The sequence below is a fragment of the Micromesistius poutassou genome, assembly GCF_964030765.1.
Source record: "Micromesistius poutassou genome assembly, chromosome: 5".
NCBI classification, from domain to species: domain Eukaryota; kingdom Metazoa; phylum Chordata; class Actinopteri; order Gadiformes; family Gadidae; genus Micromesistius; species Micromesistius poutassou.
The window spans coordinates 9,310,581-9,323,625 of record NC_140275.1 but is presented as its reverse complement, the minus strand read 5'-3'; the positions used below and the strand labels follow the sequence as shown (position 1 = coordinate 9,323,625).

The 13,045-nt window shown below is 50.4% G+C and overlaps 2 protein-coding genes across 2 annotated transcripts in view; one reads left to right on the top strand and one right to left on the bottom strand.

Annotated features, from left to right (window-relative positions):
• iqgap2 (IQ motif containing GTPase activating protein 2) overlaps window positions 1-13,045 on the top strand; it is a 39,344-nt gene that overhangs the window by 8,161 nt on the left and 18,138 nt on the right. The window contains exons 3-15 of the mRNA XM_084468025.1: window positions 661-817; window positions 2,368-2,445; window positions 3,276-3,352; window positions 5,616-5,683; window positions 5,867-5,980; window positions 6,325-6,503; window positions 7,131-7,218; window positions 7,534-7,697; window positions 7,876-7,963; window positions 8,478-8,641; window positions 8,834-8,994; window positions 9,281-9,405; window positions 9,558-9,721. Coding sequence (XP_084324151.1) covers window positions 661-817; window positions 2,368-2,445; window positions 3,276-3,352; window positions 5,616-5,683; window positions 5,867-5,980; window positions 6,325-6,503; window positions 7,131-7,218; window positions 7,534-7,697; window positions 7,876-7,963; window positions 8,478-8,641; window positions 8,834-8,994; window positions 9,281-9,405; window positions 9,558-9,721 — 1,627 coding nt within the window. The remainder of the gene's footprint in view (window positions 1-660; window positions 818-2,367; window positions 2,446-3,275; window positions 3,353-5,615; window positions 5,684-5,866; window positions 5,981-6,324; window positions 6,504-7,130; window positions 7,219-7,533; window positions 7,698-7,875; window positions 7,964-8,477; window positions 8,642-8,833; window positions 8,995-9,280; window positions 9,406-9,557; window positions 9,722-13,045) is intronic.
• On the bottom strand, window positions 9,737-12,596 carry f2rl2 (coagulation factor II (thrombin) receptor-like 2). Its single transcript, XM_084468026.1, has 2 exons — window positions 12,270-12,596; window positions 9,737-11,456 (listed from the first exon to the last, which is right to left on the bottom strand). The coding sequence occupies exons 1-2, from the start codon at window positions 12,334-12,336 to the stop codon at window positions 10,384-10,386; spliced, it is 1,140 nt and encodes a 379-aa protein (XP_084324152.1). The 5' UTR covers window positions 12,337-12,596; the 3' UTR covers window positions 9,737-10,383.

Genomic DNA, 13,045 nt, shown 5'->3' with positions numbered 1-13,045 from the left:
AAAGCAGATGGAGCAGTACATTATTAACACAAACGACTCATCCATAAAGTGCATGTCGCCGCTCTCCTAATATGCTTGCATGCTATGGTCAAAGGCATGACAAAATAATCCTATTCCTCCCTCTATACTTCACTTTGTATATTTGTACAGGCATTCTGATTCTGATCTGTTGGCTTTCTCCCTTTTGAAGCAAGCGCTACGTCAGGCGCAGGAAAAACCAATATTGACTCCCACTGGGTACGTGGCGGTGTGTGCGTCGTAGGCTAGCTAGCTCGCGCTGCGTGCTCTTAGATCTCAGCTAGCAAGGTGAGGACAAGATTAGAGCTCTGTTTGTTTGTGTCCCCATCATTTCCATGGCGACGTAGGCAGGCAAAAGTCAACGTGAACGATCAAATGCAAAAGCGCCTGGAGCCCTGGGAAATATGAACATCTGCTTTCATATTGGTTGACCTTGATTCGTTCCCTGATCCTTTCCCCTGATCTTTAATGTTGCCCTCAAGCTTCTAATAACCACTTGAAACTACTTGAACCTTGTACCCCTGTCCAAGGTGTCGTTGATTCGTTAGATTGTGTCTACACTGCCGCTGTCCCAACGATAAGCCCCAGTGAGATCACCCTCTTACTGGGACCTTCTCTCCTGTCCCTCTGCCTCGCTCTCAGGTGGATGGAGGCCTGCCTGGAGGAGGACCTGCCCCCCACCACCGAGCTGGAGGAGGGGCTGAGGAACGGCGTCTTCCTCGGCAAACTCGCAACCTTTTTCGCCCCCAAATTGGTGTCCCAGAAGAAGATCTACGACAGAGACCAGACCCGATACAAGGTGTCGTACTGTTGTTTCTTTTGTTCTGTGCCGTTCCATGTGACCTCTGTCTCCCCCCTGGCCATAGTCCAGTGTCTAATATAGATAACCCCTGGTGAGGTTAAAGACCTCTGCTGACATGCCGGTTAACCCCCTCGGTTGGCGTTTCCTGGGAATTCCTCAATAGACTTGCCAAACGGGAAGCTTCTGAATTTAGATCCTCTGTGTCCTTACTTCCTGTTAACAACCTCGTATTGGGGAAAGCCACGGCTGTGGGAAAAACTAGGACACGCAACCTGCATTGGCGGGCACTCGGAGTCGAAGCAAGTGAGGCGGAGAAAAACAATCAAAGCCTGCGTTTTCCTCATCAGTGGTGTCGCAACCACACAGATTCCACGTTCTGCACCAGCAAAACGTCAACAACTGTGAGCAGAGTCGGTTCACTTCAGATGTTCTCAGGAGAGTTGGGCCTTCAGGTGCCTTTTGAGGATCGGGAGGGATTCTGCTGATCTTATAAGTTCTTCTGATGTTTTTTGAAGATAGGGAGGGGGTCTTCAGAAGTTTATTTGAGGATGTGGGGGGGGGGGGGGGGGGGTAGTGCAGGTCCTGTACCCACAGGTATAAAGATGTTTTTGAAGGTAGGGGGGGTTCTTCAGACGTTTATTTGAGGATGGGGAGAGAGCGATGCTGTGGCTCTCGTTGTGTGCTAGGTCGCCCGCTCCACAGTGGAGTTATCACACATGAAAGGAGTCTGAGGACTGAGGATAGGTGCCACACAGTTGAATGAGTGGCAGACGCTAGGGCTGCAAATCATAATCACGATTATTTTGGTCAATATTGAAATCTCGATTATTATTGCCCCCCACCACCACATTATTACTTTGAAATTTCCCCTTAAAAAAATACACAAAATGGTCAAATAGAAAATAATGTCCAGATATGTATCCAGCTGTTCAGCAATTTCTATAAAGAAAGAAATAAAAAATATATATATATAGTTTAAACTCGATTATATTAGTTTGGTGATTGTTTCACGCTAAAATCGAAATCGCGATCAAAATTCGATTAATCGTCCAGCCCTAGCAGACGCTGTTCATTAGTGTGGAGGGGTGGGGGCAGAAGGGAGACGGGAGGGTGGGGTTGATCCGGAGACTAGCCCAGAAGGCCAACTTCAAGGATTTGAACTGGGTGTGACCTGCCACAGGGAGCCAGGGGTGTGACGAGGTAGAGAGACGGGACGTGCAGGCTGCTGCTGCTGCAGTCTGATTCCTATGCAGAGGTCAAGCAGTGCATGCTGGGAGCCAAGCCAGTAAAGCATTGCCGTAGTCATGCCGTCACAATCCTTTCATGTGAAATGAGACCTTTCCTGATGGCAAATAAAGAGGGTTTTGGGATGCATGATCAAATCTGATCGGGATGTTTCCTGTGGTTGTCAGGGAAATATGCTCGATATGCCGAGACCCGATGTCAACATGCAGATGTTGTTCCGACTCCTGAATGTTGTTGAACTCATGTTCTGTGTCTGAAGGCTGATATCAATGACGTCTTTGTTTTATCGTTCCTTATCTCAGAACACCGGGCTACATTTCAGACACACCGACAACACCGTGCAGTGGCTCCGGGCCATGGAGTCCATCGGGCTGCCCAAGGTGAGCCGGCCTTCCTCCTGGGGTCAGGGAGCGGCACACGCGGCGTTCCCGGCGGCGTTCCTTTCCCATGTCATCAATGGCCCTTTTTTGGTTCTTAATCTGTGTCTGTACGACTTCAAACAATGCCTTTGTTCCATAGACTTTAACCAGACCTCACGTTAGCCATTCAAAAAATACCTTTTTTTATTATTACACATGAAGTGGTTATGCCCAAACCTGAGAACAAGTGGTCTAGAATTTGGGTATTTTCCTATGTCATGTGTATGCGTGTGCATGCAGGCATGCACACGCATGTACACACACTCACACACATGTTATTGGTGCTGTTATTTGGCCAAAACAAATGGTAAATGTTGACGATGTAATCGAGACGAGGGCGTGCAGTCCTACAAGAGCAGCATTAACACCAATCCATCTTTTATGAGCGATAACAAAAGCCCCTTTCCCTCCGGAGGGTTACTGGAAGGAGTTGTGTTGAGGCGGGTACGTTTCAAAATCATTTTGTGTAAGAGTTTTAAGTTCAAGGACTGCGATCACGTTTCCACACAAACTGGTCCATTCCGCGTGATTCGGCGGTCACAGTAAAACAACAAGTGTGCATAACATAGATCTAATGCTATAATTGTCGGCTCTAATGCATTGTCCGCATGCAGTCTCTCTCTCTCTCTCTCTCTCTCTCTCTCTCTCTCTTGCTCTCGCTCTCTCTCTCTGACCGTGTTTTGATGGCCGAGGCTGTCCTCGTTCGGCCCGCGGCAGACAAAGAGTGTCAGGCTTCTTTTAATAAAGGACGGCCGATTAACGCCTCGCTGCCTCTGGGTCTCTGCTTTCAGATATTCTATCCAGAGACGACCGACGTGTACGACCGCAAGAACATGCCAAAGGTGGTCTTCTGCATACACGCACTGAGGTAAGGGAGGAGAGAGAGCGACGCGCCGGAGATACGGAGATACAGGAGTCACGAGATAAGTCCTCTCTCGGGACGGCGAAGAAGAAGAACAAGGAGTCTTGAGGATACTTTTCTCGTCTTGTTTCCCTTCGCTTGGCTCGAGAGCCGGATAAGCCGCGTGGTTCTGATCTGTTTGAATAAAAGCAGGATGGTTCACCCTGATCTTTCCTCAAGGGGCCACACCTGTTAAGTTATAATTGTGTGTGTGTGGAAGAAGGCTGTATGACAGTCAGTGCGATCTACAAGTTTTAAAGGGATACCTTGACGTCTAAAACAACAGCTAATAATAACATAGGATAATGATGATGAATAAATGCACTGAATGGTCTGATATGCAGCTCATGGCTTGTTTAAGACACTATTTGGCCAGATGACGATGTCTTTAATTTTTCCATTGAATCATAATGTTGCAAGTGAACACATTATTCAGTCAGGAACTGTTGCCCCATCGCATCTCGATCTTGTCAAACGTCACGGTAGTACTTAAGCTAGCGTGCCTGTCACTTCTACGACTGTCCTGCCTTCCGGTGGATAGCCCTGACCTGGTTTTGTAACACGGTAATGGGAATGCTAATCCCTCACTGGGAAAATGCCTGTAACCAGGATAATCCGCCGTTTAAAAGAGTTAAGCTTTGCAGGTAAAGACACTCGTTGAGATTCTCTTGTAACGCAACGTCAGGAACCGAAAATGTGCTGATTTGACATGAAACAGGAAGTGTGTGTTTTAGGCATTCTGGAGCCGTTCGAAGGTCACAATCTGAAAAGATGATTTTTCATAAAGCAAAGCAAAGTGCATACACACACACACTTGCACACACACTCGCACACTCTTACACACTCTTACACACTTCTGTAAATCTGAATTTCAGGATGTGTGCATCCAGTAAACATTCTGCACACCCTGGTACCTTCTGGCCTCACCTTAACCAGTCGACGCCTCATATTGACTCTTGTTACTGAGCAGCCCTCTGTGGCATTTACCTCCTAGCCTCTTTCAAGTAGGGGGTCTCGTACTCCACCAGGACCTGTTGATGTTTCCATCATTTCATCTCCGCCAGCCCGACGCGGCGAGATCTAACGCCGCGATTATGTTCCCCCCCCCCCCCCCCCCCGCCCCGCCCCGCGCCCTGCATGGTTTCTCTCTGTTGTGCCGTTTTCGGTCACCTCCCTAGAGGACCTGCTTCCTCACCCCCACCCGTCTGCACACGCGCTCTTCCTTCCTGAAAGCCCGATCTGACTCCCATGGCGGAGGGAGGGAGGGAGGGAGGGAGGGACGGACGGACGGACGGACGGACGGACGGACGGACGGACGGACGGAGGGAGGGACGGATCCACACCTCTGAACACAAACATGCAGGCTGAGGGTGAAGACAAGACATTCATATACAGTGAAGCAAGAAGGAAGCCTCGCACTGAGCCCTGGAGATCAGAGGCCATGGGACACACACACACAGCCAATGTTCAACGTGAACCGAGCATGAGGGGGCTGGGTTCTGTTTGCTGTGTGTATTTATTGGACTATTGGAAATGCAAGGCCACCAGTCGAGGAGGCCAGATAGGTTTTTTTGCAGTAGTCACACTCTGTGTTTTATAACGGCGTAATAAACTGAACGTTCTGGCCCCTTCCTTTCATATCCATAGCACACTGCCCACTTGTCTTCCTCCAAGTTGGATTGTTATTTTCCTTGGGGCAAATCAGCTGATGAAATACAGAGCGTGCACTTTCATCATGCTTCCCCCATTAAAACACTCTCTCCTCAGTCAGCTGTTCGGGGCCTAAATAAACACATAAACACATTCATCAAACATGAGTTCAGAAGTTTGTCTACACAGAAATATACTTTAATATGCTTTAATCCTATGGCTCCCCATGGAGAGACTGTGTTTATTTAGTAATGCTCACACAAGTCTGGGGGCCAAATAGTGTATTAGCCAGGCTCGTGAACACTCCCCATGCAGAGTAGCGGTGCTGTCAGAGCTGCCTGGACATCTATAATGCACGGCTGTTTATCACATTCCTGATGAAAGTTTTATGAAGTTTCCAGTTGCTCTCCTTGTTTGTAGTGGGAGTCTATTGAGATGGAGCTCCAGCCAAACCGGTGCATTTCCACACCAGAGCGGACACTGCCCCCTTCTGATTATAGTGGGGATAACGCTGGGGGTGTTGAGATTTGACTTCGACGTTGTTGAAGATGTTTTAATGTTTTTGTCTTTTGTGTTTCAGTTTGTACCTGTATAAACTGGGCATTGCACCACAGATACAGGACCTACTGGGGAAAGTGCCCTTTACGGGTAATTCAGATTAAAACACATTCATAAACTTCTGTCCAACACACAAAGGGTCTCATCTGCATGCTCTCCTAATAGTAGTTAGTTAACCTATACATGTATATGAAATATCGTTAAAGCACACATTTAGTACTGACCCCCCCCGTGTGCCTGGTGGCGCTCTGTGTTCCTCCCCGCGTCCCTCAGAGGAAGAGATCAGCCACATGAGGAGCGAGCTGGACAAGTACGGCATCCAGATGCCGGTCTTCAGCAAGATAGGAGGCCTCCTGGCCAACGAGCTCTCAGTGGACGAGGCTGCTCGTAAGTCGCGTCATTGGATTGGATTGGATGGATGTTGTGATGAGACGCATGTGATACGAGCGCTTTTTTTATTCGCTTTAATGGCTCCCCACATTGTTTGATGTTGTGGGGAATGACTTATAATGAACAATGTCGCATACGTTACATTATTACCACGTTACTTTGTCAGACCGCAGACGGATACAGGCTCATACAAATCAGAAGGTCATTATAGTTAGTGTATTTAAATCCATCACCTTAAATCTATCACCCTTAAATCTATCACCCTTTGCATCGGACCACCCGGCCCCTCTTAACGCCCTCCCTCCCTCCCTCCCTCCCTCCCCTCCCCGCCACGGCCACAGTGCACGCCGCCGTGATCGCCATCAACGAGGCGGTGGACAAGGGGCAGGCTTCGGGCACGCTGGCGGCGCTGATGAACCCCAACGCCATGCTGAAGAACCCCCAGGAGCCGCTGGCCCAGGACTACCAGGACACGCTCAGCCGCGCCAAGGCCCACAAGGAGCAGCAGTCCTCGGGCCGGGTAGGCTGCACTCACACCCCCCCCACACCCCCCACACCCCCCTCTGTGGGCACGCCACTGCACTCCTCCCCCCCCCCCCCCCCGTGGCCACTCCACTGCACTCCCTGTCAAGGATCAGCTGTCGTCTCCTGGGATGATTCCATAACGTCATGGGAATCTTATCTTGGAACGCTTTTTTTCCCACCCGTTATGTTGGACGTCTGATTCCGATTTTGATAGAACGGGTTCAGTCGGAGTCTATTGATGAGCCCGAGCCGAGCTCTGACAGAGCAGGCCTCTGCTGAGCCTCTCCTCTGGGCTTGCCAGCACATTCCACAGGCTGCAGTGTCAGCTTAGCTTTACCAAACATTCCCCCCCCTCCCACACGCCTCTCGCTGCACACAATCCACAGTCCCTCCTCTCGTTCTCCTTTCCCATACTGTACCAGGCCCTCGTCTCGTATTCGTAATGCCCTGAACCTAAACAAATGGGATTTGGTCAAATAGATTTGCAGTTTGGGTTTTGGTCAAATTCGATGCGTTTCAGAATGCATTGAAACATGCACACGAGTGATGCCTCGTTGATGAATAGCCTCGAATGAAGCCTGCTTCCAGGTGTTAAGTGTTGTGCGTGTTGCCCTCTCCACAGCGCTCCTCTGTCTCCACGGTAGAGAGAGATGTTTATGAGGAGCTGTTGACACAGCAGGAGATCCAGGGCTGCACTGACCTTGTCAACGGTGAGAGATGGAACATTGTGTACATGACCTCAATCTAAACTCCACAAAACACCCTACTGTGAAGCCCATGCATCTTGTGTTAGACCCCCTGTTATTATTTTAATTATACATGCCAAATTCTTAATAAAAGAAAAGTACTTGAGTGAATATATTCTATACATCTTTTTATTTTTGTTCAACTCAACAAATCATTTGCTACACATTTTCTCAATAAAATTGTAAAACACCTGTAGATAGAAACCGCAAATGATTTAGTAGTGACCGAACCAGTGGAGCGAATTCCTAGAGCAATGTGTTTGTCCCTCGACCCTCCAGTCCAGGCCGCGGTGAGGGACGTGAACCAGGCGGTGTCGGCCCAGGACGAGGCCTCCCTGCTGGCCGGACTCCGGCTGCCGGCCCTGGCCCTGCTGGGTGTCCAAGATGCCAACTCCCACTGGTACATGGAGCACTTCAGCAACTACAGCCAGCACAAAGCCAAGGTATGGGGAGACAGGGCCCTAGCAGGAGAGGATACGTATGGAATCAATGCAAGAATCGTCACCCATACATACGTACATAGTGTGTTGCTTTACAAGGGAGATACCGGGCACTACATGAACGGGTATTAGTGAATATACGGATGATCTCTGATCAATTGAGGCATTGCTTCGTCTGCAGGAGGGAGGGCAGGTCATGCTGCTGGAGAGAGAGGAGATCCAGAGAGTGGTCAGCTCCTGCAACGACTTTGCTGAGGCAGAGAAACGCAGTAAGTGTATCTGTGTGTGTGTGTGTGTGTGTGTGTGTGTGTGTGTGTGTGTGTGTGTGTGTGTGTGTGTGTGTGTGTGTGTGTGTGTGTGTGTGTGTGTGTGTGTGTGTGTGTGTGTGTGTGTGTGTGTGTGGTAATAGTTCAACAGTTAACTGTAACTAGTCTTAAGTTGTCTTTTGGGGGAGCAGGATCACCTAGTTAGGGATGGGGGTGGGGGGGGGGGGGGGGGTTGACTAGCTCTTGGTGGTTCTGGGGTTCGACTCAGAACCAGGGAGAAGGTTCTGGGTTTGAACCCCAGTGTCCACACACAGCACAACCTGGTAGGTACCCCTTGCTGCCTGCTCCTATCTGAAGTCACGGTGAACGGCTTTGTAAAGTGGCCCTGCAACATGACTAAACAGTAGCGAACACTCTTAAGTCGGTACAGTTATTTGGTGTTTGGTGGTCGATCAAAAATAACAAACCCCACAAAAATATATATCGTCGATCATCGAGAAACGTTCCCTCCCCGCAGAGCTGGAGGCCGTCGCGGCCATCAACGTGTCCATCCGTCTGGGCGACGCGGAGCGGACGGTGGACGAGCTGCTGAAGCCCGAGGCCCAGCTGCCCATCGTCTACCAGACGGCGGCCAACCTGTACCAGGCCGAGCTCTTCAGCCTCCAGCTGCAGGGGGCGCGGGTGAGACGAGAGCGCCACCACCACAGCCACCACGTCTCTAGGGGACGCTTCGGAACGGAACAGAGGGTCCTTCAATGTGCCAAATATTGGGACATTTTTGTACATGTAAGTAAACGTGGGGAAATATGCGTACGTAGTGTTCACATTTGTGTGTGTGTGTGTGTGTGTGCGTGTGCGTGCGTGCGCATTCAGTCTGGCCTGAGCCACGAGGAGCTGAGCGTTGCCGTGGAGATGCTCTCTGCGGTGGCGGTGCTGAACGAGGTCCTGGACACCAAAGACCCGCAGGCGGTCACGGAGCAGCTCACAGACTCCCCGCTGGGCTTCAGCAACATCGACCAGGACAACCTCAACAGGTAGACCCCCCCCCCCCCCGAAGGGCTTCTGTCTCCCCGCTCGGGAACACCTGAGTCTGGTGCTCCCGTCCCGCACTGTCTACGTGTCCTGTGTATCTCTGTGACTCCAGAGCCCCCCTCCCCCCCGCAAAAGACGAATAGAAAATCAAAAATCAAGAACATCACTTTAATTATTTGGACAACAACATTTATTTACATTTTTGGCTTGACAAATTAATTTTCACATTTAGGATGAGTGTTTTTAGCATAACACTTTTCTCGCGTGACACCTGCGACTGACTCACAGATACGCGGACACTCTGATCAGCCTGCGCGCCGAGGCCCTGGGCGAGGGCAAGGAGTTCCTCACGTGGAACGACGTCCAGAAGTGCGTCGACACGGTCAACGTCCAGGTCCACGAAGAGCACGAACGTAAGCGTCCGCCACCACCCTACCTTCATCTCCCATCGCCGCGCTGCGTAGCTCAGCCCGCAACCCTCGGGGCTGTCTTGGCGTATTGTTTGCGTGTTTTCCCCCCCCGAGGCGTTGAACGTACGTCCCCCCCCGCCCCTTCCTCCTCCCAGGCATCATCGCCATCGCAGAGATCAACGAGGCGCTGAACTCGGGGGATTACGAGCTGACCCTGGTGGCCTTGCTCCTCCCCACGGCCAAGCTGACCGGAGTGAACCTCCCCACGGCCAGACACTACCACGACGTCCTGCAGGACTCCAAGAAGCTCCTCTGCCAGGTATGGTGCTGATCGCTTTGGGGGTCAAAGCCCCCGGGTCTGGCTCTGTCATACACATGTGATGACACCTCTAAACGCTGGAGAATCCTAAAGTCATGGAGAAGTAGAGAATGAAATGCCCGGACTGACCTTTTCTCTGAGGGATGGGTAATATACAGCCCAGACGATTGTTTGGGGTTGCAAATGGTAATAGTCATTGAAAGATGTGGGTACCAGTGGAACGTTTGGTGGGAGAGTCAGAAGTTTCTCAGATGTGGTATTTATTTGCGGCTTTTTACGTATAATCACAATCACAATCTCAGTAGTTAGGCCTATTTTTACCCGATACTACATCAAATATAGACCCTAAAAATACCTCGGAAATAGCTTAAGTGCAAATGTTCTCTGGTTCCTTGGACAATAAAGGGAAAACAAAAGAAAGCCACAGTGAATCCAAAACCTGAGAAGAACATAATGTTCTTGTTTTCACTCCCACCAGTCTGTTGTTGTGTCGGTACCCCTTGCTGTGCGTAAACAGTGGGCTGAACGAGCTGCTATTTTGCCAAGACTTTTGTTCACACACACACGCACGCACGCACACGCACACGCACGCATGCGCACATGCGCACATCCCGTGGGGACATCCACCCAGCTGTTGCCAAACAAACCGGCTACGGCCGCGTTCACATCCTGACGGCGGGCCTCCGCAGCGCCACCGGCCCGGCGATGAACTGCAGCTTGGAGGCGGCCGTCCGGGACATGAGCACGCACAGGAAGGGGTCCAGGCAGCTGTGGAAGCAGCACAGGCACACGGCCAGCCTGTAGTAGCCGTACAGCCCGTCGCCGCCGCCCGACAGCAGGCGGGCGTAGTGGGCGGCGTGCAGCACGCCGCTGGGCAGGAAGCACGCCGCGAAGATGAGCAGCACCAGGCTGCTCACGCGGATGAACGGCGCCCAGTCGCGGCGCGAGCGCCCCAGGTGGTAGATGACGGCGGCGTGCGTGCACACGCACACCGCGAAGGGCACGACGAAGCCCACGCACACCAGCGCCAGCCGGTACGGCACCAGCCAGGCGTGGGAGCCCTCGCCCAGGGGCAGCACGTCGTGGCAGGAGACCACGCCCAGCCGCGGCACCGCGTAGCTCTGCTGCACGCGCAGCTCGGGCACCACGGCGGCGGCGAACAGCAGCCACACGCTCAGGCAGGCGGCCAGCGTCAGCCCGCGGCGCGGCAGCCGTCGGTACAGGAAGGGCCGCACCACGGCCAGGTAGCGCTTCAGGCCGACGCAGGCGATGGTGTGCGCCGAGCAGTAGATGTTGCCGTAGAACAGGGCGGTGACCAGGCGGCACGCGGCCTCGCCGAACACCCAGCTGTTGCCGTTGAGGTGGTAGTGGACGCGCAGCGCCAGCGACGCCAGCAGCAGCGTGTCGGAGAGCGCCAGGCTCAGGTAGAGGAGCGCCGGGGAGAAGGTGCGCGCCTTGACCCGCAGGAAGGCCAGGATGTAGACGTTGGAGGGGAGGCCCACCGCCATGGCCAGGCCGTAGCACAGGGGGATGACCCAGGCGCTCAGGGCGCCCCGGGTGTAGGCGGCGGCGGCGTCCCGGGGCCCCACGTCCAGCTCCGGCGGCGGGATGGTGTGGGAGACGGAGCCGTCGGGGAGGAGGAGCGACGTGCGGTTGGGCTTGCTGATCTTCCCGCTGAAGGACTTTGGGTTCAAACCGCCGGTGGCGTTTGCTTTTGGCTGATCAGTGTTGTTTCCTGTTCGTGGAGAGATAAGCAAATAAGAGAAAAATATATCCAAGAAATTCCTCCTTTAAATTGTATATTTGATTTATTATGTATTTTATATATATATATATATTTTTTATTTTTATTTTTATATATATATATATATAATATTTATTTATTTATTAATTATTAATTTTATTAATTAATTAATTTATTATTATTATTATTATTATTATTTTTTTTTATAGTTATTATTATATATTTTTTTCAATTGCCTTGTTTTATAAGCACTTGCACTGAAACCATTTCTAAAATCATTGAACAATTAAACAAAGTAAATAAACGACCCGTTAAAAATAATAGGCTTATTAATGGTAACCAAGTAACAGTAGTTCATCTTAATAAAAACAAAATAATCAACAAAATAATCAACCCTTGATATATCCCTTATATCAAACTGTCATTCATCACTTGCTTTGTGATCCAATACATATATAAATTTGGCTTGTTCATTTTGGGTACCAACTTTATTATATATATATATATATATATCTGTTATTGGTGTTAAATCATCAATCATTCTTAGTCTCATGGGGCAAAGAAAAGCAACCTGCTACCCTGGTAAGCATAGATATGCCGGAAGTTGCCAACAGCTACAAACAAAACTTTTTAAGTTGAACTAACTTAAAGTTTGACTAAGTTTTAACTAACTTAACTAACTCAAAAGTGCTCATGACCTGAGGCTCCGCTGTCCACAGATCATAGAGTGTAAAGTTAAAACGGAACGAGGTAGCGTTAGGTGACACAGGTCGCATTAGACCTGTGATCAAAGGCGTGACTTACCGTTGTCCTGGAGGGTCCTCCATGCCATCAGGCAGAGCAGGAGTCCCACGAGCTGGGTCCTGGCCATGTCGCTCGCTCTCACCCGCTCACTCCTCTCACTCTCGTTGAGCTCACTCAACGACGCTGGGAGTCCTCCAACTGAACTTTATCTTTGTTTCCCATTTTCCTGCCGTTGCGCTACAGTACCTCCATCCTCTCTCTGTCTGTCTGTGGTGCTTTCTGAGGCCCGGGCTTTCCGCTATAATGTGAAAGAGAGAGAGAGACAGTTACTGAGAGACAGAGAGAGAGAGAGAGAGAGAGAGCGAGGGAGAGCGAGCATACACTACATTGGACTGGTTTCCTGTCCGGGCTTGATAACTGAATTCCTCCCTGCGTCATTCATGGTCGACTGACTCAGGGGGGAGTGGGTGAGCCTGGCCTGTAACCGATTATGGACAGCTGTCAGCTAATTGAGTTAGATATTGCATAACAGGGTTATTTGTGACTAGTTGGGGTGTGGTTATGGATCATTTGTGATTTTTCTCATGTCAATGTTTTTTTTTTTACAAATTTAAAATGATTACTTTCAACAATGGAATTATACATTAATAATTATATAGTTTATTAATGCGGGGTAAAATAGTTTTTTAGTCATTTTTTTTCAATGTGTTTTTTGTGTCCTTCCTGGAGGCCTCTTTGCGAGGGGACACACCCCATTTCCCCTTCTGGCGCTTTCTAAAATTAGCCTGTGAGGCCAGCCTTCCACGGAGGCTTCATAAACAACCGTGGTTGCTGGA

Coding starts and splice junctions, on each gene's coding strand:
- f2rl2 (XM_084468026.1), bottom strand. CDS start 12,336: ATGGCCAGGACCCAGCTCGTGGGACTCCTGCTCTGCCTGATGGCATGG. Junction 11,457..12,269: donor GAGGACCCTCCAGGACAACG/GTAAGTCACGCC, acceptor CTCCACGAACAG/GAAACAACACTGATCAGCCA.